At 48.4% G+C, this 25418-nt stretch overlaps 2 protein-coding genes across 17 annotated transcripts in view; both read left to right on the forward strand.

Annotated features, from left to right (window-relative positions):
• The first annotated feature begins 463 nt into the window (after positions 1–463).
• phf8 (PHD finger protein 8) lies at positions 464–8928 on the forward strand. Of its 2 annotated transcripts, none has more exons than XM_053848911.1 (23): positions 464–740; positions 1529–1614; positions 1687–1796; positions 1892–1977; positions 2058–2184; positions 2389–2549; positions 2619–2760; positions 3060–3246; positions 3307–3469; positions 3536–3623; positions 3692–3798; positions 3868–3959; positions 4238–4327; positions 4409–4684; positions 4857–4939; positions 5008–5177; positions 5269–5354; positions 5567–5688; positions 5817–6151; positions 6221–6316; positions 6397–6506; positions 6582–6957; positions 7229–8928. In XM_053848911.1, the coding sequence occupies exons 3-23, from the start codon at positions 1699–1701 to the stop codon at positions 7315–7317; spliced, it is 3084 nt and encodes a 1027-aa protein (XP_053704886.1). In that variant the 5' UTR covers positions 464–740; positions 1529–1614; positions 1687–1698; the 3' UTR covers positions 7318–8928. The 2 variants fall into 2 exon arrangements, with proteins under 2 accessions (XP_053704886.1, XP_053704887.1); XM_053848912.1 differs by having other exon boundaries at positions 5011–5177.
• Positions 8929–9293: 365 nt separating this feature from the next.
• The window catches only part of huwe1 (HECT, UBA and WWE domain containing E3 ubiquitin protein ligase 1), a 28942-nt gene continuing 12817 nt past the window's right edge, over positions 9294–25418 (forward strand). For 7 of the 15 annotated variants that reach the window (XM_053848845.1, XM_053848838.1, XM_053848852.1 and 4 more), the window contains exons 1-41: positions 9294–9366; positions 12210–12276; positions 14347–14392; positions 14764–14833; positions 15295–15393; positions 15673–15879; positions 15957–16109; positions 16185–16247; positions 16372–16452; positions 16588–16638; positions 16725–16893; positions 17002–17102; positions 17178–17328; positions 17400–17527; positions 17600–17740; positions 17809–17914; positions 18153–18257; positions 18333–18434; positions 18682–18762; positions 18847–18953; positions 19033–19210; positions 19285–19376; positions 19440–19660; positions 19788–19845; positions 19928–20104; positions 20333–20578; positions 20662–20795; positions 20874–20986; positions 21071–21253; positions 21330–21546; positions 21704–21826; positions 21900–22137; positions 22408–22755; positions 22923–23048; positions 23124–23219; positions 23334–23603; positions 23689–23841; positions 23923–24050; positions 24125–24206; positions 24564–24740; positions 24808–25359. In XM_053848845.1, coding sequence (XP_053704820.1) covers positions 14789–14833; positions 15295–15393; positions 15673–15879; positions 15957–16109; positions 16185–16247; positions 16372–16452; positions 16588–16638; positions 16725–16893; positions 17002–17102; positions 17178–17328; positions 17400–17527; positions 17600–17740; positions 17809–17914; positions 18153–18257; positions 18333–18434; positions 18682–18762; positions 18847–18953; positions 19033–19210; positions 19285–19376; positions 19440–19660; positions 19788–19845; positions 19928–20104; positions 20333–20578; positions 20662–20795; positions 20874–20986; positions 21071–21253; positions 21330–21546; positions 21704–21826; positions 21900–22137; positions 22408–22755; positions 22923–23048; positions 23124–23219; positions 23334–23603; positions 23689–23841; positions 23923–24050; positions 24125–24206; positions 24564–24740; positions 24808–25359 — 5802 coding nt within the window. In that variant the 5' untranslated portion in view covers positions 9294–9366; positions 12210–12276; positions 14347–14392; positions 14764–14788. Of the gene's footprint in view, positions 9367–10669; positions 10828–12209; positions 12277–12900; positions 13433–14346; positions 14393–14763; positions 14834–15294; positions 15394–15672; positions 15880–15956; positions 16110–16184; positions 16248–16371; positions 16453–16587; positions 16639–16724; positions 16894–17001; positions 17103–17177; positions 17329–17399; positions 17528–17599; positions 17741–17808; positions 17915–18152; positions 18258–18332; positions 18435–18681; positions 18763–18846; positions 18954–19032; positions 19211–19284; positions 19377–19439; positions 19661–19787; positions 19846–19927; positions 20105–20332; positions 20579–20661; positions 20796–20873; positions 20987–21070; positions 21254–21329; positions 21547–21703; positions 21827–21899; positions 22138–22407; positions 22756–22922; positions 23049–23123; positions 23220–23333; positions 23604–23688; positions 23842–23922; positions 24051–24124; positions 24207–24563; positions 24741–24807; positions 25360–25418 lie in introns of those variants that run through there. The other 8 variants (XM_053848849.1, XM_053848846.1, XM_053848842.1 and 5 more) reach the window with 8 other exon arrangements.

The raw sequence follows: 25418 nt of genomic DNA on the forward strand, positions 1-25418 counted from the left end.
GGCGAGTTAAACGTAGGTTATGGTTTCGGTTGGCGTTTGTTTATGTACATGTTGTGCTATTTGTTGAGATTAAATCCTCATTATACAAACATCTCCAGTTAACCAGCGCTTAGTCCTGTTCAGCATGTCTTTGGACTGTGGGAGGAAGCCGGAGTACGCGGAGAAAACCAACGCGCACTCAGGGAGAACAGCAAACTCCATGCAGAAAGGCCACCAGTCCCACCCGGGAATCGAACCCGCAGCCATCTTACTGCAACCACACACATTTTGAGTCCACTTGTCATTTTTGTTTCCGACATACCGTTGTATTTTTTGGTAATTATAATAACTAAAATGTTCATTGGCCATTTCAATTGTTTTTCGATTATTTGGCTTATTTCGTTGGTCATTTTGCTTTTATTATCAACTGTAGTGACGTTCGCGTTTTAGCGCCTGTCCTCGTTTGAATCTCCGCAACTTTATTGTTCCGTGTCGGTGGACAACAGCAAGCAGCGCTCTTTGAAATGGCGCTGGTGAATCCATGTTCGCCGTCAGTTGCTGTTGTTGTGCGATTTTAACCCGCCTCCGGATCAAACTATCACATCCCGCTTGAAGTTCTTGGCCTCCCATCACAAACAGACCTCACTTTCGCTTCAGACGCCAGAAACGATGAGCAAGTTGTCGATATTGGTGTTGCATAATAGCTAGCCTGGAGATTACACTAGCCGCTTAGCTCTCGGCCTCGCTGCTCTTGCTGCTCGGTAAGTGCCTCGCTCTTGTCTTTAAAACCAATATCCACGTTTTATTAATGTGTTTTTGCACAGGGAAGCTAGCTATTTATAACTTTCCTTTCTCCACATATTCTATTGTTTATATTAGCTTTAGCTTCGGCTAGCCTGGCTAACCTTAGCTCGTTGCTAATATGTTAGCGGGTTGATAGCAATGTTTACAAATATCCAGCAGGCAGTCTGTTCATCCTGAGCAATGTTTCAGACACTGTGCAAAGTTTGTCAACCCCAGCGTGACCACAGCGTTTCTCAGACTTCGGGCTTTAATTCACACGATTGATTTTTAGCGCAAATTTTGAGGCACATGTCGCAGGAATTCTTTGCAGCTTCTCACATTTTCATATTCATGTATATCCATCTGTGGACCCGCTGTATTTGCTGAGAGTAAAATAGCTGGATTCAGAAGTTGAGTGAAATTAGTTTCGCACATCTGTGAGTCTAGTTAAAAAGGCACAGAGTGAAGCTGCATTGCTCGCTTATCCAGTTATTAACTTTGAATTGTAGCGCATAGTTAAGTCCGCATAAAAGTTGTTACAGGACTTCCCCATGTCGCCATATGTTTTCAAGAAAACTGAAATCTAAATGCTCTCACGTGAGGGATAAGTTAAGTGTAAGTACAGTATAAATACAGTTATCACAAGTTCAACTTGTGTAAAACAGCCATAATCCTTGTGTAGACTATGGAATAAATGACACCTTATGAAGCACAAGATCTTGTCGGACTGGGCTTGTTGGATGAAAAGACCACATTGTGTCTGCAGGTGGCGTGTGATGGACATGTGAGTGGGTTTTTATCAGCTGACATCAACTACTGAAATTTCTTCTCTCCCAAAGTGCAGCCAGCAAAGTAAGTAGCCATATGTCGTGGACACCTTTGTTGGTCTGAGTGTGCCTTTGACCTGTTTACCGCCTTTTCCAGTCCGATTTGAAGATGGCGTCTGTGCCCGTCTACTGCCTGTGTCGCCTCCCGTATGATGTGACCCGCTTCATGATCGAGTGTGATATATGTCAGGACTGGTTTCATGGCAGGTGGGGGGAGGCTTTCCTGGATGAACCATTTCATCAGAAACCTTTTAACACCATTGACTGGATTGCATTCTCCTCCTGGTTTACTTTGTGTGTAGTTGTGTTGGAGTTGAGGAGGAGAAGGCTGCTGAGATCGACCTGTACCACTGCCCCAACTGTCAGGTCACCCATGGACCATCTGTCAGTAAGTGTTCACACCTATAAGAAAGACCATTCGTTGCCTGGTGGGTCGATGTGTGACTGGTTCTCTTTATTTTTTTCCAGTGCGCAAACGCCGTGGTGGCAGCAAGCAGACCGACAATTCCTCCACTGGAGGGAGAGATCCCAGCCGACCCGTCAAGACGGGCAGCCCACAGTTTGTCAGAGAGCTGCGCAGCCGCACGTTCCCCAGGTGATAATAGAGCTAGAAACTTCATTGAGACTCCCGGTTGGCTTAACTTTTGTAGGAAATCCAGTAAACCACTGTTTTGATGTTGTCTTGTGACGATCATCCACTCCATCCTCTCCAGCATATTCACATGAACTGTTGTTCTACCAAGTGATCCACAGAATGATAAATACCTGAAGCTGTAAGTCCCGTCTTTTTGTTCCTCAGTGCGGATGAAGTCTTGCTGAAGCCATCCGGAGCGCAGCTGACTGTGGAGTTCCTGGAGGAGCATTCCTTCAGTGTTCCTGTGATGGTTCTGAGGCGAGACGGTCTTGGCATGACTCTGCCGCCCTCTTCCTTTGGTGTGAACGATGTGGAGCACTACATCGGTTGGTTCTCGTGGACCTGGCCACCTTGAGTCCACAGCTTCCCCTGCTAACGCAGTGTTCCGACCATAGGTCCCGACAAGGAGATTGATGTCATCGACGTGTCCCGTCAGTGTGACCTGAAGATGCGTTTGGGGGATTTTGTGGAGTATTACAACAGTCCCAACAGAGAGCGAGTTCTGAACGTCATCAGCCTGGAGTTTTCAGAGACCAGGTAAACACAATGTCCAACTTAAAATGCCAAAGGTGATTTGTTTTCCTTTCGGACAGCTGGTTGACATTTCTGAGGCAGCTCTGTCACTGTATGCTTTTTGTCCCTGTTGCCATGTTGTTGCCACTGAGGTCTCCTGTGAGCCGCCTAATAAAGTTATTTATATTACATATTCGTGCTCCAACAAGCCACATATTGCTTAAAACCATAGTAATGGAGCCATGCTGGTAAAGATACCCACTAAATGTGAAGTCATGTGACTGCTGCTACGGACCAGAGGTTGAGGAGTGGTGTCCTTTCAGACTCTCAAACCTGGTGGAGACCCCAAAGATCGTGCGGAAACTGTCGTGGGTGGAGAACCTTTGGCCGGAAGAGTCAGTGTTCGAACGACCAAATGTGCAGAAGTACTGTCTGATGGGTGTGAAGGACAGCTACACTGACTTCCATATCGACTTCGGAGGCACCTCCGTGTGGTACCACGTCCTGCGGGTAAGTCGGCGATCGACAAGCTGAGTCCTGGCAGTCCACTTGAGTTCATTGTGCTTTCAGGGCGAGAAGATCTTCTACCTGATCTCGCCCACGCCAGCCAACCTGGCCCTGTTCGAGCGCTGGAGCTCCTCGTCCAACCAGAACGAAATGTTCTTTGGGGATCAGGTGGACATGTGCTACAAATGTTCCCTGAAACAAGGAAACACCTTGTTCATACCAACAGGTGAGGTCCAGCTGAAGACCATTGAAGGCCATGCTGACAATGAAAACCATCTGGCTGCTCCTGCAGGGTGGATTCATGCTGTTCTGACTCCGGTGGATTGTCTGGCCTTCGGTGGAAACTTCCTGCACAGCCTGAACATCGACATGCAGCTTCGGTGAGGGCCTGCTTGACGTCACACACTTGGTAGCTGTTGGTGTTTTTAACTTGTCTGTGTCATTTCAGGGCGTATGAGATCGAGAAGAGATTGGCCACAGCGGACCTGTTCCGATTTCCAAACTTTGAGACGGTGTGCTGGTATGTGGGGAAGCACCTCCTGGACACCTTCCGAGGTGAGTCCTGTCTTCTGCTTCGGACGCGTGTTCCGAGTCCTGTTGCTTATCGCACACTTGGTCTTACAGGTTTGAGGGAGAACCGCAGACATCCGGCCACCTATCTGGTCCATGGAGCTAAGGCGCTGAACAACGCTTTCCGCACCTGGACACGCAAAGAGGTGATGCTTGTTTTCACGCTTCATGAGGATCGCACGTGGGCCACGGATGACGCTATCCTTCTCAGGGCTCCGTGCTCACTCTCTGACTGATGATGGTGCCATGTCTGGTTTTGAGCAGGTGCAATGAAAGTGTAAAAACTGTTTAGTTCTGTGGGTCCCTCAAGGTGTGGACCACATAGAGTGATTGTCGCCACTCTTGCCCATGAATGGCCGAGTTAATCTGACTTCAAGTTAAAGTCCAAGTTCAATATCTATCTTCTCAATGTTTGGTCATGCAGGCTTTAGCTGAACACCAAATGGAGATTCCAGAGACCATCAACACTCAAATGCTGGTGAAGGACCTGGCTAAAGAGATCCGTCTGGTGGAGGTACCATGAGTTCAGCACCATTGCAGTCACCTGCTGCTCGTCAGTCTTCTCATGAATCATGAATGTGTATTCTCTCGTCAGGATATTTTCCAGCAGAACATCGGGCGCTCTGTGCCGCAGTACCCCGGATCCCCTCTGACCAAAGCTCCTTTGACCACGTCCTTGAACTCTGGGCGACCGCCTGGAAAAAAGAAAGGTCCGAAACCAAAGGACCTCCTCGGTGGTGTTGGGCCATCCGGGACGAAGAAGAAGACTCAGAAAGGTCTGTTGAAGACTGAGGCGGACGAACTGGACCTTCTGGAGATACACACCAAACACACACTCAAAAAGTTCCAGCCTGGCAAGTCCAAGAACAAGGTAGGAGCCATGGAGAGTTGCAACATGTTTGTGATAACGCTTCTTCTTCAGATATGTTTACATGACCATTACTGACTTGATACAGGAGCGAGTCGAGTCGACCATCACTGACGGAGTCAGGCTGATGTGTAGTGTTAAGAGTTGTGATTCTGAACTCTCATCTGTCCTGCAGTTGGAGCTGCCGCTGGAAGACTTTGAGGAGAAGTTCAATAAAAGCAAGCTGAAACTTGTGCTGACGAACGGCAAGCTCCAAGGGTAACCCCAAGTCCTGCTCCGGAGTCTCAGGCATCCTGAAGTGTGTTGACTGTCGACCATGTCCTCAGCAGAAAGGACGGAGGCAGCAATGGCGCCGGAGGAGCCGGGAGCTACGATCTGGACCTGGATGGTTCTAGCAGCTTGTCTGAACTGGAGTCGGAGGACGAGCTCCAGATCGACGAGACTCCACCGCCGCGACGCAAGCTTGTGGGCATGAGCAAGAAAAAGAAGCTCAGTGGTGAGTGTAGGCGGCCATTTCTCTTGGTTTATTTGTGTCCTATTTTTCAGAAAATGTTTGAAGGTCACGGGTATTTTTCTTCCATCTCAAGGTCTTCCACGGAAGCTTCCTCGGGCCAAACCGTGCTCGGATCCCAATCGTGTCAGGGAGCCTGGAGAGGTGGACTTTGACATTGAGGTGTGTATGAGTGGATGGAGGTGTTGACACAGTAGATTATTCCCCACTGAATTTTGAGCAGGTGTGATCCATGCGCTCCACTTGAGGTCTTCATACTACATCTGAAACCTTTGTGTTTGTAATGCCTCGATGGATTGTGTGAGATCGTTGGTGTTCAGCCTGAAGCATCATCACATGGATGAGCTGAGAATCTTTCTTATATTTGCCTCCAGGAGGATTATACGACAGATGAAGAGGCGCTGGCAGCTCATGGCCTGAAGGGCGGCGCTGGAGGCATCCTGGACCTGCTGAAGGCCAGCAAGCAAGTGGGGGGTTTGGACCCGTCGGCTTTGGGGTAAATTCTTTTTTTTTTCCGAGAGATCCAGGCTACTGACTCGGAGTAGCTGGTGCTTTTAAGGTCACGTTTGTTCGGTGGTCGCCACTCGGTTGGTGGATGATTTCTCCTTGGATTCTGTTCTGCAGTGAGGAAGCCCCAGCCTCCCCCAGCACACGTGATGCCATCCAGGGAATGCTGTCCATGGCCAACCCACCATCCTCCTCTTCATCTTCCTCCTCCTCTTCCTCACCGTCGTCTCTCTCCGGCGGCCTGACAGAAGGTTTGGGTGTCATTAAGGACAAGGGCGGGCGTGCGGTGTGGGTGACTGGAGGGTCCAAAAAGACTGGGGGTCTTGAGAAGAAGGGTGTGATCCAGCGGCCGGGGAAGCGGCCGGTGAAGCGGCCGGCGCGCCACATGAGTGAGGAGGAGAGCCCAGATGAGCAGGAGACCCTGGGCACCTGTTTCAAGGACTCAGACTATGGTGAGCTCTCTTCCAGATGGTCCTCTTCTTCAGTGCCGTGTGGCATCTCTGACACCTCTGTTTATGAAGTTTATCCGTCCTTGGAGTCTGACGAGGAAGACCACGCCAGCAAGGCCAAGATGCGACGCCGGAAAAACTGGGACGACACACCCTGGAGCCCGAAAGGTGCCAGACACGATCCAGCTGATGCCAGCTCTGACAACCATTCTGTTGTTTGCTGATAATCCTTCGCACTTTGCTCGCAGCCCGGGTGATGCCCACGCTTCCCAAACAGGAGCGACCGGCTCGAGAAGGCGCTCGAGTGGCGTCTGTGGAAACTGGTCTGGCAGCAGCCGCAGCCAAGTTGGCTCAGCAGGTGAGACACTGAAGTCGATCTGACATGAGGAACTGCCGCTTCCCCGCTCTCAAGTCTGTCCTGTGTGTGGTGCAGGAGCAGCACAAGCCTGTCAAGAGGAAGTACATTAAGAAGCAACGCCCCCCTGCTCCAGTGGCTTCCCCTCCCCCGGTGCAGCCAGAGCCCGCGCCACCATCGCCCCCCGTCACCTCGGAGTCCGCTGGCGACTTCAGCCCAGACAGGAGGATGGACTACTACTCTGCCAGCCTGCTGGATCACGAATACACGGCGGGGCCCGGACCCTTTGGCTCCGGAGGTCCCAGAGGAAGTGGCGCTATGGCGCCTGGAGTCTTCCTCACATCACGCCGTCCTTCCCTGTCACCTCAAAACAGTGGCTCCCACTCAGGCTCTTCTCCTGCTGGGATCAGCGTCCAAGGCGCCAGTGCTGGAGGAGGAGGAGGAGGTGGTCAGGGTGAGTACACCCCCACCCACTTCCATCAGGTCCGTCAGAGGAGCTATTCAGCAGCCGCTACCGCCAGCTTCTCTTGTCTCTCACTCCTTCCTGAAGAATTTTCCCCTCTCTTTGCACGTCACCCTGAGATCTGGGCTCTGATTGGTTGAGTGGTTGGTGTGATGGTTGTGGTGTGAACTGACCTATTCTGGCTTCACTTGCTGCCACGTGATGACGTTTATTTCAAGTTTGCTTTTAACATCAACTTGTGTTTTCCTTTTCTTGCTCCTAGGAAAGCGGCCAAAGAAGGGACTGGCAACTGCTAAGCAGAGACTCGGCAAAATCCTGAAAATCCACCGCAACGGGAAACTCCTCTTGTGAGCGCGGCGTGAAGCGAGGAATGCAGCCGGATACACCACGTCTGGATACAGAGGGACGGAGGGGCAGCACTGTCCACATGCTTTCTCCCCCTCAGTCTCTTGTTCCCAGATAGTTCAGACGACTTTGTTCTCTTTTTTTTTTTACCCGTTCTTAGTTTGAACCCGAAGAGGCCTGATGTGTGAAGATCACCAGTTGTGGTCTACAGGTCCTGAAAATGCCTCTGCACACAGGAGTTGTGTGCAAGTTGTTCCCCTATAGTGAACTGAGTTTCAAAACAAAAGTCGACGTGACTTTATGATCCCAGATGTTTGTTCACGGAGCCCCGTGCACAACTGATATTGAAATAAAGAAGAGCGCAGTGGGAATGTGCCAGAGCTCCCCTGAGCTTGAAGTGACTGCTCACTGATGGAGTTCAAGACAATTAAACCAAATGTATGTCAAAATCGCTTTCTGCATTCTCGTAAATGCAATTCTCTTCATGACGACATGAAGGTCTGCTTTTAGGGTTGAGATGAACAACAGGTTTTAATCATTTCCTCTGAAGCCACCAGTTCTGGACTCTGGTGAGCTCCTACGCCTCAATGGCCTGCAGCTCTGGGAGACTGTGGTCAGGGTTGCACCGTCTGAGTCGTGTCATTGCGGTCAAGTCAGAGGTTCCGGAGGAGCTCAGAGTTCAGGACTGCCTTCCGAGTCTCGGCAGCATGTCCGGCAGCCTGAACGCTCCTCTTGGCTCTTTTCGGGTTTGTCCAACGCTCGGCTGATCCGAACACTTGCGGTGCTTTTCTTTAGTTCTCAGGCGCACAAATCTCTGTCAGATTGAGATCCAGACTGTTCCCCGGCCTCTTCATCCCACCTGGCGGTTCTCACCTGTTCCTTCCACTCATCTTCAGTTTGCTCTCGTGGTCAGAACGTTTCTGTTGTACATTTGTAAGATTTGTAATTTATATAGCTACGTTGTAATAGATTATTATTATTGGATGAAGAAACTTATTCCACAGAATGTACTAGTGACAAAACAGCTAGATTGTGACGATGCAGGATTTTGTAAATACATGTTGTAATTTAATTTTTATAGTCCCAACTTTCTTAACATCATGTACGACAGCCGCGCGTGCTGGAGGAACTTCTTTTATATTTGTACGTAGTGACGTCACCATTAGTTTGTCGCGATGTCGTAACTTTGGCTGACGTGCAGAATGTGTGCACTTGTTTGATCTCATGTTGTGTTTGAATAGTGAACTTCACTTTTGTGTTGTTTCCAGTTTCATACTCGCTGACCGATAAAGTCTACTTTGGTAAAAACGTTTCTTTTCTTGCTCTCGTCTTCTGTCTCCTCCGTCACCTGACACCTGAATGAAACGTATTTATTAACCCATGAATCTGAACCTGTCACTCACACACCTGGCACGTGTCGGTCGCCTTCACACTGTAGCAGCAGGTTTGCCGTTCCAGTCTATTCTTCATGTGTGAATTAAGTCAACGGTATTCTCCTTGTCAGATGTTGCTTTGATGTATTTTTATGATTCAAATGTTCTGTCATTATTTCCCATTTGTAGTGAGTTTGAATACAGTTTTATATTGAAAGTGAATAAAAAATAATATTTTTAATAAGATGGCTGTTTTCATGTGTCCAGCTGTGGTGTTTGAATTCCTGTGCTGGTGAGCAGCCAAGCTGTTTCCAATAAAATAAAGTTGATATTTAAAAAAACAATTGTATAAAAGTACAGTTCTACAGCAAAATTTGAATCTTCAAATATTTCAAAGTATAAAGCAATAATATCCTGCTACAAATGTGCTCCACGTGATCTTGAGAAACAAACTATTTCAGCTGCGAATGTTCTCTATGGGAAGTTAAGAATCTAGAATTGTATACATGAACAATTAAAAACGAAATATCCGGGAGTCATTTTATTGATTTTGCAATTCGAACATGGACTTTACAGCATTCTGGGTGTCGTGTGTAAACGCAGCTTCATGTACTCTCGCGAGATCTGGTCCCTCACCACTCGCTAGTTCAAGATGGAGAAGTAAATGAAACACGAATTCGAGGTGAGCGAAAACGATTCTTTTCGTTTTTGGTGTGGAGTTTCAATGTGTCGTGTCGCGTGTGTAACTGTGTTAAAGCTATTGTGAGCCAGCCTGGCCGACTGCAGCTCTCCTGGGCCACACAGGAGCGCGTTTAAGAGGAGAGGTTCGGAGCTTTCGCTCTGTAAACCGCCATTTTTAATGTAGCAACAATCGAGCATCGTGTAGCTGCCAAACTCTCGCTGTCCTTTCAACTTCCCTCTTCCTTATCCGCCCCTGCCGACTACATCCCGGGCACGGAGAGCCACCGCCGGGACTCGTGAATGTGGTCCATCTGGAATGATTCCTCTGCGCTGCGTCTCCGCTCTGAAAGTGCGAGGCAGGACCGTTAGCATGACAGCTAGTCACCTGTCTGTTAGCATCGACTAAGCTAACGTTAGCGCAGCTTTGACTCAACGTAACCTGCGTAGTTGCTGTCTCATTGTTGGTGTCAACAATTCCAGAGCGGTTTCTCTCTCGCTCGTGTCCAACAATTCCGGGGTAGCTTCTGCGTCCGTCGAGCCCGGGACAGTTTGGTTTCTCTCCCTGTACTTTGACAGCTACACAAAAGACTAAATGTCAACGTCACCTCTTTGGGGTGTTTTGGGCACATTGTCCGTGCAGTCTGCTCAAACATGTTTCCAGTCATGACCTACTTCAGCTACGACTCGGGAAGTCAGTGACGGTGGCGTTACATGCTTGATCGTTACCCCAGTAAAAGCCAAACCCTTGTCGTTATACTGTGTTTAGTAGCTCATTTCTCGGGTTGTCCATGTGTGATCGTCGACTCCATCATGCACCGAGGCTGTGTGAACGTCTTGCTAGAAAAAAAGTCACGTGCCGGCGAGAGACTTTGGTCAGGTGGATCATGACATAAATGACCACATCCTTTAGGTGGAACTTCAGGCTTGCTGGTTTTGACACTCTGAAGTCAGCAGCATCTCACAGGCAGATGACAATCCACAGAGAGGGATTATTATGGTCCAACGTATTAAGAGGGAAGAGGCACTTTTCTCACTGTTGTGATGAACAACAGGTGGACAGCAGGAGGCCACCTCTGTAAACATCTAGAAGCAGCCTGATCAGAGCCAAAATCAAAGTAGTATCTCAACAGTCGACTGCCGTCAAGGTGGCGGAGTAAATCTGACACAACATAGAGAACTACCCCGACTTTTATCATCAATTGTCGCCTTTTGGATCTCTGGTGAAAAGAAACATCTTTGGTCTCGTGATGATGAAAACTGTCATTATAATCAAAGATGATGTCACACAGCAGAGGAAAACATAGCTCATGGCTGTCCCAGGAAGTACGACGGTCAGCTGCTTGACTTTAGTTTTATTGTGTGGCTGCGTGTCAAGAAGTGAAAGTGACTTTAAACTGGAATGTGATCCAGAAGTGCCCTCATCAGTGTGTCTATCACAGATGTGGTTGACTGGTTTCTGAAGGTAAAGCATGAAGTTCAACCTTGTATCACATGGCAGAATGCTCGAACTGGTTCGATAAAGGACATTAGTCTGTCTCACGAATGCTTCTTGAAAACACTTGCAGTCAGGACTTGCACAAATCCCATCTTTAAAAGGTCTTTGTCTTCACTGAAGCAGTAAAACAAATGTGTCATGAATGGCAAGAGGTTTCCGAAGGACAGTTGGATTTTGAGGAAAGGGTACATGACGTACTCCATTGTTGAGGGTGATTTCAGATCTCAGAGCTGCTAACACAATGTTGGGCCTGTTGAAGTAAATACCCTGATGTCGCTTAAAATGACAACCTCGTGAGAGTGATATTATTAATGTGTGTGACCTCATTCGTGAGTTGTGACAGTTGATCTCTCACTCAGTCAATAGGAAATAATGGAGTTGCAGGTACTTTCCCTGAATTCTCCACCAGATGGCGTCCAGGTACAGCCCTGTGTGGCGTGTGTCTAGGTCGCATTGACCCACTTTTCACTTCTGCTCTGCACAATCGAACATCGACCCGTTAACTCAAGTATGAAGTGTTGAACTCTAAGGAGTTGATATTCTGTTCCTGTTTGTCAGGTTTTCACGTGTGTGTGTGCTGACCAAATGAACTGTGAGTAAGGCCTTGAACGTGAACTGGCCTTCAAAAGTATTTGAGAAATGTGATGACATGCAAGAGGCCTGTTGGTTTCTTTCTTCACATGTCAATTGGCAAACTGTTCTCAGACCGGCGTCCGTGTTGGTTTTACCGAGCTTCTCATCTGCTCAGTGCTGTAGATGTGGGGTTTCTTTTTGGTTGCACATGGACTTCGCAGTCATGCTATTTTCAACTGTTTCTGCAGCAAAAACACGTCGCTTCGCTGCTTGTCTGCGGATTTGTCTTCTGACCTTTGACCCGTGTTACAGTGTGAGGAATTTCAGCTCTTTATGATGAAACATGAGCAGTCCGTAGTTCTGTGAAAAAAATGAAACAAGGGTTTGGTCTTTTTTTTTTTTTTTTTCAGGTAGCTGTAGTTGCTACGGTGTTGCTGCATTTCATTAAATCAAACTTGTTCCAAACATGCACTTTACTCTTCACAGCATTTTCTTGTTGTCCTTATTCTGCTGTTCCTGTGTCGAATGAATCAGGCTAAAATAATTTCACTCAGGTCACACTTTAGCAATAGGACCAAACTAATAACAGCAGTCAAGAGTCCTGCCTGCTGATGTGACTCATGACTCGTCCGAAGATGCTTGTGGTCTGTGGATGCTGATGATGTCAATAAATCTGACAACCATTGTGTAGAAGTTAGTGGGATTGAGCCAACACGTCTTCCCGTGGGAGACGCCTTCAGTTCACCACATCTCACCCAGCGTTTGTTTGATTTCAGACACTTGAAGAAGAGACAGCGAGCCGATGTGAAGAATGGTGGAGCTGATCGAGGCGGGCACTTTTCCGTATGTAACAGGCTTTGTCCAACTATGCTCTTGTACTTCAAGCATGCTTGGGTCGTGTTCAGCACTGGGATGTTGGTTCCATCTCAAGAAACTCTCTGAAACCTTTTGTCGTTAGTCACAGACGCATAACACAAGATGTGTTTTTAATCAGGCATTGACTGTGTTGTGGGAAGTTATGGTGCAGAGGTGACAGGAGATCAACCTGTGAATTTCTGACTGATGAATCAGATCTGCAGGCCACAGGTGAAGGTGAAGGGACGCATGCAACAGTTAGCAGATGCCTGTGTTTGATTCGTTAAATCAGTGTTCATGTATGAAATGGTGCTCCTGGGTCTGGAACCAACAACACAGAATAATGCTGTCATGAACATTTGCTGCCTCCTGGTCCAGCATGCCATGTTGCAGTGTTCGTGGGTGTGTTTTGATCTAGTGATCTTGGACTCTCGTATGCCACTCAACATCATGACATATCATCGCTGGTGTCACAGTCATCACTGCTGACCGCTCGGTTGGCTGCGGAATCTCTCGCTGGCCCAGATCTGAAGTTGTTGACAGAACAGTCGGTCAATCACCTGGCCTGACAAGGGAATATTGCTGAGGTCATTCTGGCGCTAGATTTGATTTACGCTGGCAGACTGGATATGCTACACAAGAACTGCAGTTCTCTTTGAAAAGGCAGACATGGGTGGTCATAATGCCATGGCTCTGTCGTCAAGGAGCATCGTTTGGGTCAACGTTGTTGTTGAATGAACGAATGGAAGGATTTAAACCAGCATCACACCCACTAACATGAAGGGACATGGTGTCATTGCTGTTGTAAAGGACATTGCTCCGGCTTGGGAGTTTGTTTACATCCACCGTGGAGGTGCTGCTTGTCGGAGGCCGCTGACCTGCCTCCTGCGCGGTGCGGACGGACTGGCTCCGCTCGTCGGCAGCTTCTTCACTTTCGTTTCCTTTTCGAGTCCTGGTGTGTGTCTGCGGCCACTCGCCTGAATCCACGCGTGGCTCCGTCTCTAGCCGATTGCCCGCGCCACCATCTCCAATACAGAATAGCGAAGTCGCCGTGTCACGCTGGAGCCGGCGACCATGATTCAGCGACTATTGTGTCGCTGCGGCTAGCTCGCCAGCTAGCGCGTGCTCCGCCTAAGGAAGCCGGGTAAGAGTCCGACACGATAGCGGGAGGAATGAGCACCTCCGCCGGGGTTCAGCCGTTCCGTGCGCTGCCAAGGCTTGTGACGCTTCGGTTGTAAGGCTCCGGTGCGGTTATCGCCGTTGGAACTGACACGAGGCCTGTTGAGCCCCGCGCTAGAGTAGTCCAGAGCCTGGCGCGAGATTGACAGCAACGGAGCTGGAGCCGAGGACCGAGCCGCTTACTTTTTGCTGGAAAGAAGTGGTCGTGTGTTGAGATCGTGCTCTCCGTTGTCTGTGTTTGGGTGGCTCTGAAGTTGCGATATTAAGACGATGCGAAGTCACCGGGAAGAGCTTCCGAGCTCATCTTACCGGCAGTCACCGGCTAGCAGGCTGCCGGCTAACATCAACTCCGCAGCCATCATTCTACCGGGGCTCCCCAGCGAGACATATCTCACCGGTGATTCACGACTGGCTATTTACCGAGATTGAGCTACTGACGTCAAATGATCTGAAAACGGGGTTTTAGCCTGTGCGACATTAGCTTGGTAGCTTCAACTTTGGTTCAATTGCCGCTTGTCAGGTTCTTGTGCGTCTGATGGTCAAGCTTGTCATGGAATCATCTTAAATCCCGCAGAGTGCACATGAACCGATGTGATCAGAGGTCTGAAAGTCAATATTTGTGTTCTCCAATCTCTCCCATCTGCGGAGCTAGCCGCATGCTAAAGGTGTACAAGTTGGCTGGCTAGCCCAGGATCATTGCAAGTTGGATCGACCACTTTGTTTGAATCTGTATTATTTATTTCCCTATTCACATCAAGTTTAACACTGTTATCATGTATGTGGTAATGCAGATGGAACTTTTAGCACTCTGCTGTTGAACCAAGTGCAAGATCAAATCTTGTTTCACTTGTTGAAGGTGCTTGCTGCTGTGCTTTGCAGGTGACAGGAATATGCTCTAAGCTGAGGATTGCCAAAGATATTTCCTGTAAGTATTTCATCTTTAACCCATTTAAACCTGATCTGAAGAAGTATTAATAATTTAATCTTTATATTGTAATAGCAGTGTAATTGTTTATATTCTCCTAAAATTCACGAGTGTACGTTTGATCTAAAGTAGAATGGTGTCAAATAACATGAACAAATAAAATGGCTTTTTCTCAGCCGGCTAAATGTCCAAGTAGTATATTAACCGTGATTAGGATACTTTTGTTTTTTCACTCACTAAGCTAGACTGTTCCCAGAATATTTAAAATGCAATGTTATTTGATTTATTCAGTGTTGGTCCTTTTAAATGGTCAGACCAACATGGTGTCTGTTATGAAACCACTGTAACATGCAATGTACCTTTCGTTACAGGAGCAGCAAATAAAGGTTGTTGAAAATGAAGGTGGACAGAAGCAAGTTAAAGAAGACGCCTACAGAGGCTGTAAGTCTTCCTCTTCCGTACTTTTTTAATTCACTTAGCTTCCAATGATGATAGTAGAAATGGTTGAAGACTGTCCTGGACATTCCATTTCAATGTGCGAGTAAATGTGTCAGATGACACCGCTTGAAGGAATTAATGGTTTTGCAGTAAAAACTGAAAGTAGCTCATTTTAATTTTGGTGCTCGTTACAATGAGAACAGTGAGAACTGGGATGTTAAGATCCTGAAGCTGCTCATGCATTACGTTTTGGTGACAGTTGAAGCTAGTGAGAAAAGAAGTATAAGGATGGCCAGCAGGTTTAGCTTATCAGGACCCTACATGCTCTTGCCAGAGAAAGCTGTGTCCTTCAGTTACTGATGGATAATTGGCCAGTATGTTAAACAAATGCAGCTACCTTGTCTGTCATTGGTTGTCGAGGAAAAACGAACAGTGTTTCACAATGTTATGTGCTTGGCCTGCAGCCTGCTGACTGCAGAATCCTCATTGAGAAGCTCAAAGCCTGCAATGATGAGCAGCTGCTGGTGGAGTTACAGCACATCAAGACCTGGAACATTGGCAAGGTGTGTATGAGAGAATAATGTCCCCTATTTTCATCTTTGTTCACACTTGTTAAGGTGGGACTCTTGGGCACAGTGTCATGTGTCAGCAGTGATGTTGATGACTGCATATGTATTGTTTGTGTCTTTAACAAAACCTGAAAGTTTGCCAGCCTTGTGTTGGTGGGAGAAGTTTGTCTGTCTATGATTTAGCGCGATGAGAATTGATCCTCTGACTGTGGACTTGAGTCACACGACTAACAAGATCAACATCAGTAATTTGTGTCTCTGTCGTGTGAACAGTGTGAGCTGTACCACTGGGTGGACCTCCTGGACCGCTTTGATGGCATCTTGTGTGATGCGGGCCAGACTTTGGAGAACATGTCCTGGCTGCTGGTATGTGACCGCCCTGAGAACGGACAGCTCAAAGCTCTGCTTCTGGCGGTTCTTAATTTCACGGCCCTGCTCATCGAGTACAGCTTCTCCCGCCACCTCTACAGCTCCATAGAGGTACGGAGGTGCCTCTCCAATGTGAAACTACTGAATTGATATTTCATGTGACTTATTTTGTCCCTGTTCTCCTGCAGCACTTAACAACCTTATTAGCGTCATGTGACATGCAGGTGGTCCTGTCTGTGCTCAACCTGCTCTATGTATTTAGTAAACGCTCTAACTACATTACCAGACTAGGATCAGACAAGAGGACACCTCTTCTGGCCCGATTGCAGCACCTGGCAGAGGTTGTTTTCTGAACAAGTCTTCATCGTCCTCTCATCAAATCACTTTCCTAACTGTGTCTGCATTTCTTTCTTCAGAGCTGGGGAGGAAAGGAAAATGGTTTTGGTCTGGCTGACTGCTGCAGGGATCTTCTCATGACGGTGACTAGGATCACTTAGATTCGACTGGAGCTTTGCCCCTGATATTTGTCTATGAAGGTCTTGTATTTGGCTAACAAATGGTTTTCTGTTTCCTTGACTTTGCTGTTGACTTTGGGCACCTAAGCAGAAGTACCCCCCCAGTGCCACCACACTGCACTTTGAATTCTATGCCGAGCCTGGTCCAGAGATCAAAGTGGAGCGGAAGGTATACAACACCCAACACATGAAGTATTTCTTCAAACAGTTAGTGATCACTGCAAACGGCTGGTTAATGTAGAAGGAAACTAACATCACCTGTCATTGATGAGCTTCCTGAACTGATCATCTTCTGCCTCCACAGCAGACGAGCACCAACACACTACACTATATTCACATCGAGCAGCTCGACAAGGTAACACCCAGCAGCCGTTGTTGTGGTGACCACTCATGGCACTCTAGAGATGTCGAATGCGTGCCATAATCCATCGTGTTTCTCAGATTTCAGAAAGTCCATCTGAGATCATGGAGTCACTGACGGTGATGTACAACATCCCCAAAGACAAGCAGACACTGCTGTTCACACACATCCGGCTGGCGCATGGTTTCTCCAACCACAAGAAACGACTGCAGGCAGTGCAGGCTCGGCTGCACGCCATCTCTATCCTGGGTGTGTCCACTCAACGTTTTCATGGTGTATTTGTATTCCACATAGATGGTCCTCCCAAGGAGTCCATGAAATGCCACTATTAACAGAACTTATTTTGAACGTTCTCAGTGTACTCCAACGCACTCCAAGAGTCGGCCAACAGTATTCTGTACAACGGCTTGATAGAGGAGCTGGTGGATGTGCTGCAAATCACAGACAAACAACTAGTGGTAAGAAACTTTGTAACCCCAGTTGTCTTGTTCGACTTGGAGCCCTGTAAAGATGTGCTGTATTTCTGACCTCAGGATATCAAAGCGGCATCCCTGCGCACTTTAACCTCCATTGTTCATTTGGAGCGAACCCCCAAGCTCTCCAACATCATCGACTGCACCGGCACGGCCTCCTACCACGGCTTCCTGCCAGTGTTGGTGCGCAACTGTATTCAAGCAATGATTGGTGAGACTGGTCAGTCGTTGTTTAAACAAGAAAAATGGTATGGTTTCGTAATGATCCCCTTCCTGTCCCAGATCCTCAGATGGAACCTTACCCTCACCAGTTTGCCACCGCTCTCTTCTCCTTCCTTTATCACTTGGCGAGTTACGATAATGGAGCCGAAGCCCTTGTTTCATGTGGAATGATGGAAGCTCTTCTGAAGGTGCAGCTAGGCATTCCAATGTGTTGAGCTTATCTTGACAATCCAGTATGTCTTTAACCTCTTGTTGTCCAGGTGATCAAGTTCTTGGGCGACGAGCAGGACCAGATCACTTTTGTAACCAGAGCTGTGCGGGTTGTGGACCTCATCACAAACCTGGACATGCCTGGTTTCCAATCCCACAGTGGCCTTTCCATTTTCATCTGCAGATTAGAGGTGACCGCTCTACTCAGAAATTCTACTCTGCAAAGTTGCCCAAGCTCAACCCTGACTTTTCTCTGTAGCATGAGGTGGACCTGTCGAGGAAAGAGTGCCCTTTTGTCATCAAGCCAAAGATCCAGCGGTCAAGTGCTGTTGTTGAGTTGGAGGACATGGACACTGACATGGAGAGTAGGTCCTATTCTCTTCTGTATCAACTGCACTTCCTGGCTGTAATCTCGGGTGTTTCATTATCTGTGGGGTTTTTTTTCTTCTTATATTTACTCTAATGGGGGACTGTTGTCAGTTTTCTGACTGGAGCTGATTCACTTGTCCTAAAGGTTTCCTGTGTCTTCTTTGAATTGCGTGTTGAGTTGTGTCTTCTTCGAATTGCGTGTAAGACTCGACTGATCCGCTTCATTTCTCTCAGTGTCAGAAGTTGCCATGGAAAGCAGTCCTGGACCGTCAACATCCACGTCTAAACTGGAGGTGGACCACCGACCACAGAGCGGACCTGCGAATGCCCCTCGTGCAGGTGACCATCAAAACACTCTGCTCAGTCCGAAGTTGATGTGAGCTAACGTGGTCTGCGGATGTTTTGTCCCCTCAGGAATGCAGTGTATCCCACAGAGAGCTGCTCTGTTGAAGTCCATGTTGAATTTCTTGAAGAAAGCCATCCAAGACCCCGCCTTTTCTGATGGCATCCGTCATGGTGAGTTGCTCTTCCCTCAAAAGATATGGATGAAGAGTTTAGTCTGTCTTCCAGCATGTTGAACTGATTGCCGATACATGAACTGAAATGTAGCAGGGAAAACAAAGTGGAAACTACTTAGGCTGTTCATTTATTAAAAAAAAAAAAAACTTAAAATAATTATACAACTTTGCAAAATGTTTTGGTCCTCTGGCTGACGGAGAGTGTCGTATTCATGTGGTTGTTTTTGAATGTCTCTGCTCTCCAGTAATGGATGGGTCCCTGCCTACCTCACTCAAACACATCATCAGTAATGCAGAATATTATGGCCCTTCACTGTTCCTCTTGGGTGAGTGGTCTGGTAGTGGGCCAATTTGAACACAATGCCATGAGAGGCACAGAACTGACTCTTCTCTCTCTTCCTGTTCCCCAGCGACCGAGGTGGTGACAGTGTTTGTGTTCCAGGAGCCGTCTCTTCTATCCTCTCTGCAGGACAACGGCCTCACTGATGTTATGCTTCATGCGCTTCTCATCAAAGATGTAAGTTGCTTGTCGCTCAAAGTTGGTACCAAGTGAAAAGCATCATTCTTTTTCGCTGCTGATCTCACGTCGTCCTCAGGTTCCTGCGACCCGCGAGGTTTTGGGATCACTCCCTAATGTGTTCAGTGCACTGTGTTTGAACGCCAGAGGCCTGCACTCATTTGTTCAGTGTCAGCCATTCGAGAGGCTGTTCAAAGTACTGCTGTCCCCGGACTACCTGCCTGCCATGAGGCGGCGACGCAGCTCCGACCCGCTGGGTGAGTGATCCTGCTCGTGCTGTGGATTTAATCGACCTGCCACTGTAGCTAAAGCGGTTTCTGACGGTGTGTAGGTGACACTGCATCCAACCTGGGCAGTGCTGTGGACGAGCTCATGAGGCACCAACCTACGTTGAAGACGGACGCTACTACTGCCATCATTAAGGTGCGTCTTCATGTCAGGTCTTTGTATGTGTGCAGTGTTAGTTACGTCTGAAATCATTTTCAGTTATTGGAGGAGATCTGCAATCTGGGCCGTGCTCCCGAGTATGTGTGCCAGAAACCATCCATCCAGAAAGCAGATGGGACCGTTGCTGTACCACCAGCACGCTCCAGCCACGCTGCTGAAGAAGCTTCCAGCGAGGATGAGGAGGAGGAAGAAGCGCTGCATACGTTTACTCAGCAGCAGGGGGAGCCAGAGAGCAACAGACAGTCAGTTCCGCTTGAACTGTATGACGCTGAGTTCACAACACATTATATTAGGACAATGTTTACTCGCTGAATTTCTGTCCTTTTTTTCGCACATTATTTTCCATTTCCCTAATAAACCTTTTGGTCATGGTGTGAATTCTTCCAGGGTGGTCGGGACTGAGGAGCGGATACCTATTCCCCTCATGGACTACATTCTTAATGTGGTGAGTGGTCCATCCCAGGATGACAGGTTATGACTGCCCATGAACATATATCCTCTGAAGTGATGTTTGATTTGCTCCCCAGATGAAGTTTGTGGAATCCATTCTGAGCAACAACACCACCGATGACCACTGCCAGGAGTTTGTGAACCAGAAGGGTCTTCTCCCTCTGGTATCAATTCTTGGTCTCCCCAATTTACCAATTGACTTCCCGACATCAGCTGCCTGCCAGGCTGTGGCTGGAGTCTGCAAGTCCATTCTGGTGAGAGTTTGATTCCATGATCAGTTAGGAGACTTTTGGTTGAACATACACCTTCCGTCCCTTCGTCTGTGTGTGAGAAAGGAGAAAGAAACTCAAAGATGTGGTCGTTGTTTTACAGACCAAATTATCCTCAGGTCCACCTTTTAGTCTTTGAACTTTTTCATGTCGGCTTTCACTGAACAAAATTGTCACTCATTACTGTTGATTAAGGGTCAGTTTTCTTTTCAGACACTGTCACATGAGCCCAAAGTTCTTCAGGAGGGGTTGTGCCAACTGGACAGCATACTGACCTCTCTGGAGCCGTTGCACCGGCCCATCGAGATGCCTGGTGGCTCTGTACTGCTCAGAGAGCTGGCCAACGCAGGTCATGTCACTGATGCAACGCTGTCTGCCCGAGCAACGCCACTGTTGCACGCTCTGACTGCTGCACATGCCTACATCCTGATGTTCGTTCACACCTGCAGAGTGGGACAGGTAATCGTCATTTGACTGCTCTCCTGAAGAAGCGTGTCCTGCCGCAGCTGACATCTTTTTTTCTGCCTTCTGGTTCTGTGCAGAGTGAGATCAGGGCCATCTCAGTCAACCAGTGGGGCTCCCAGCTGGGCTTGAATGTTCTCAACAAGCTGAGTCAGCTCTACTGTTCTCTGGTGTGGGAGAGCACTGTCCTGCTGTCGCTGTGCACCCCCAACAGGTTGAGCAGTTGACCTTTTTTCCTCATTTCATTCTGTTTATTCCGTTTCCTTCTCTCACGCTTGCTCTTCTTCTGCAGTCTCCCACCAGGCTGCGAGTTTGGCCAAGCTGACATGCAGAAGCTCGTACCCAAAGAGGAGAAGCTGTCTGGAAGCAACACAAGCAGCTCATCATCTGGCTCCAGGAAGACTGGTAATGGAATATTGACTACTTATACAACTGTAAGGTTCACAGAACCCTGGATGTATCACTGACAACAAAGCGTCTGTTTTCTAGCCGACTCTGAGGCAGCGTCTGCAGATCCAACATCAAGTGCTTTACTGGAAGGAATTGGTCTAGATGGAGACACTTTGGCTCCCATGGAGACTGATGAACCGACTTCAACAGACCCCAAAGCCAAGTCCAAGCTCACCCCAGCCATGGCCACACGCATTAAACAGATCAAACCGCTGCTCTCTGGTGAGGACAAGGACCCCTGAGTACTCATACTGAATGGATACACTTTGTTGCTAACAGATGATTTCACCGTCAACAGCTTCATCTCGACTCGGCAGAGCATTAGCTGAGCTCTTTGGCCTGCTTGTTAAGCTTTGTGTGGGCTCCCCAGTCCGCCAGCGCCGCTCCCACCACGCCACAAGTACCGGAACAACGCCCACGCCTGCTGCCCGAGCCACTGCCTCTGCCCTCACCAAGTTGCTTACCAAGGGCCTGAGCTGGCAGCCTCCTCCCTACACTCCCACCCCTCGCTTCAGGTACCAGATGGACAATGCTTGTCGTAAAATAACAATGGTCCTTGACCAAAACTGGCAATATAAATCATCCTCAATACTTTTTGCTAATGTAGTTATATTACTTTTTGTTTAATGAGGTTGCACCAGTGTCTCTTTTTCACTTTGTTTTGTATTCCAGACTGACATTCTTCATCTGCTCTGTTGGCTTCACTTCTCCAATGCTGTTTGACGAGAGGAAGTACCCATACCACCTAATGCTGCAGAAGTTCTTCTGCTCGGGTGGACATGATGCCTTATTTGAGTAAGCCAAGCTCTTAGTCGACTTACGTACTTAATAAAAGAGGATTGAGTGTGAAATCTGGTCTTGTGTTCAGAACGTTCAACTGGGCCTTGTCAATGGGTGGGAAGGTTCCTGTGTCCGAGGGTCTGGAGCACACTGACCTACCAGACGGGACAGGGGAATTCCTGGACGCCTGGCTGATGCTGGTAGAGAAGATGGTGAACCCGAGCACCGTGCTGGACTCACCACACTCTCTGCCTGCTAAAATGCCCGGGGTCACTCCCACCATGCCCCAGTTCAGCGCTCTTCGGTTCCTCATCGTTACCCAGAAGGTCAGATATTCATTCAGTGAAGATAGACGCGTGAAATTGTAACTTCACAAATTCAGTCCCCACTGCGTGTACTGTTGTTGCCACATAATAGGCGTCCAAGTAATGTATTGTGATGTTCTCGGAAACGAAAAATTCTGGTCCCAAATGTGTGTCAAACATGTGAAACAATGAGGTGTAACTCTTGTGTGGTGTTGCACCTCAAATAACTGTTTTGAAATATTCACTACCCACAGCAAGTGTCAGCATTATAACCTGTTGAATCTCCCTCAGGCTGCGTTCAACTGCATCCGCAGTCTTTGGAACAGGAAGCCTCTGAAGATTTACGGAGGCAGAATGGCCGAGTCCATGCTGGCCATTCTATGCCACATCTTGAGAGGGGAGCCGGTCATTCAGGAACGTTTGGCCAAGGAGAGGGAGGGCGCTGCTCGCCCAGAGGAAGACGGCACTGCTACTGGACCTTTGGCCCCAAGCGCAGCTCCAGGAGCCCCAACCACGAGTGGTGATGCCCCAGCAGCCACTGGAACGGCTTCTGTCGCGCCTACGGGAGGATCAACGGACGAATCGACCAACTCAACTCCTCGTCGTGAACCGCAGGTCAACCAGGCTCAGCTAACTCAGGTAGGTCTGGAAGCCGTCAGCTCAGATACTGTCGGTTGCTGGGCTGTCCAAATACCGTCAGGTTGAAGTGATCATGTGATATTAGAATGACAGCCATGACTTCTTTATTTGCAAGTCAATTCAGTCTTGAGATTTGCTTGAATCTTATTATTTTGTTCTTGTTTCAGCTTATAGACATGGGATTTACCAGAGAGCACGCCATGGAGGCCCTCTTGAACACCAGCACCATGGAGCAGGCCACCGAGTACCTGCTGACGCACCCTCCTCCCCCACTTCTGGGCGGAGCAGGACGGGTGAGGATTTGCCAACTTTGATTTTTCCCCGAGATGGTTATGCACTTTGAGTCATCTTTCATTTGTTCGTTGAAGGATCTGACGATGTCTGAAGAGGATCAGATGATGAGAGCCATCGCTATGTCCCTTGGGCAAGAGGTCAGCATGGAACAGCGCTCTGACTCTCCTGAGGTGCTTTATCCACACTGAACCACAGCCTAGAAATTATCATTCTTGCAATTTTTGGCTGAAATTTGTTAACGGCCCATTTATTCCCTGCTCTCCTACTGTGCTTGTCTGCCGCAGGAAGCGGCACGTCGCAAAGAAGAGGAAGACCGTCGTGCCAGGGAGCGAGCGGAGGAGGAGGAAGCCCGTTGCCTGGAGCGCTTCATGGAGGCTGAGCCCTTGGACCCCCAGTATCTGCACGCATTCACTGACTGCATGCTTCCTGGCTGCTTCCATTTGCTGGATGAGCTCCCAGACACTGTGTACCGGCTATGTGACCTGCTCATGACAGCGATCAAGAGAAGCGGTCCAGAGTACAGGGATGTCATTCTGGGTCAGGTCGTCCACCAGGTCAGTGGGTGATCCAGACCACATGATGGGTTCTATTATACAAGAAAATGTCAGCTAAAAATGTCTGTGTGCTTGTTGAGTACAGGTTTGGGATGCTGCCGATGTGTTGATCAAAGCAGCGGTTCCTCTGACCACCAGTGACACCAAGACGGTGTCAGAGTGGACCAGACAGATGGCCACTCTGCCGCAGGCCTCAAAGTTGGCAACGCGTATTTTGCTTCTCACTCTGCTGTTCGAGGTTATAGAGCTTATTTACTATTTGTAAAGCAGACATGATGGTGTGAAATGAAAATCAAACTGTGTGTGAATGTGCTTTTAGGAACTGAAGCTGCTGTGCGCGCGTGTCGTAGAAACCAGCGGCATTCTTGATCTGCTCATCAAACTGCTTGAAGTTGTTCAGCCGTGTCTGCAGGCTGCCAAAGAGCAGAAAGACATCCAGACACCCAAGTGAGCCACTACTTCCGATTAAAGCAGCACGTCCTGTTCAGTGACCTGTTGGCTGAACTGCGTCTTTTTTTCAGATGGATCACACCTGTTCTGTTGCTGATCGACTTTTATGAGAAAATGGCTGTTTCGTCTAAACGCAGAGCTCAGATGAACAAGGTGGGTTCACTGGTGTTGCCAAAGAGAACCAAATGCACCTACATACTGTAGATGGTTGGTGTTTTCTGCAGGATGAACCTTTTACTTTTAACTAGTTTTTGGCCTGAAGGACCCATTTCCATTTAATTTTCGAAAACTGACAGTGGCGGATCAGGGGCATTTGGTTTGAAGAACGTGTGCGTCAACAGTTGCCCTGCGTTTTGTCCTGAAAGTGGGAGCACTTTTCATCTGCAGGCTGTTAAGAACAGACAAAACAACTACCAAGTCCTTATATTTACGCCCACCTTCCCAAGAACTTGTCACCCATTGCAACCAGTGCCGTAAAATAATGTGCGTCACTGTGGTTCATCATCACAGTATCTTCAGCCTAATGGGAATAACTGGCGCTGGTTTGATGACCGCTCCGGCCGCTGGTGCAACTACAGCGCATCCAACAACAGTACCATCGACTCTGCGTGGAGAGCCGGTGAGAGCAGCGTTCGCTTCACGGCAGGCCGCCGCCGCTACACGGTGCAGTTCAACACCATGGTCCAGGTAAGGACACGCAGGTCTCAGACACCTCAATGGCTGTGGCTCTTAAGAAGAACTTTCTCTCGTGTAGGTGAATGAGGAGACGGGTAACAGGAGACCAGTGATGTTGACAGTCCAGAGGGTTCCTCGCCTGCCCAAACCCGTCAAGGCTGGCAGCATCCCAGACTCTGAAAGAGAAGAGAGTGAAAGAGTCAAAACGGAGGAAATCCAGACAGACCTGGACTCGGGGGCTGCTGTGGAGATGAGCCTTCCAAAGGACGAGTCGACGCATCAGAAGGACTCGACGGCTGCTCCCTCCGCCGCCCCAGAGACTGAAACCTCTCATAGCTCAGACATCGTCGTTCAAGGCCTCTCTGATGACATGACCACCGTTCTGATCCGTGCATGCGTCAGTATGATCAGCGTACCTGTGGATCCCGACACGCTTCATGCAACGCTGCGGCTCTGTTTACGCCTCACGCGGAACCACCACTACGCCATGATGTTTGCCGAGCTGAAGAGCACACGGATGATTCTTGGTTTGACTCAGAGCTCCGGCTTCAATGGCTTCACTCCACTGGTCACTCTCCTCTTCAGACACATCATTGAAGACCCTGCAACTCTCCGGCACACAATGGAGAAGGTCAGTCTCGAGCATGTGTTGAGTACTTATCTTCAGATTCAGTTTTGATTTCTACAATC

The sequence above is a fragment of the Synchiropus splendidus genome, chromosome 18 (genome assembly GCF_027744825.2).
Source record: "Synchiropus splendidus isolate RoL2022-P1 chromosome 18, RoL_Sspl_1.0, whole genome shotgun sequence".
In the NCBI taxonomy this organism is placed as follows: Eukaryota; Metazoa; Chordata; class Actinopteri; order Syngnathiformes; family Callionymidae; genus Synchiropus; species Synchiropus splendidus.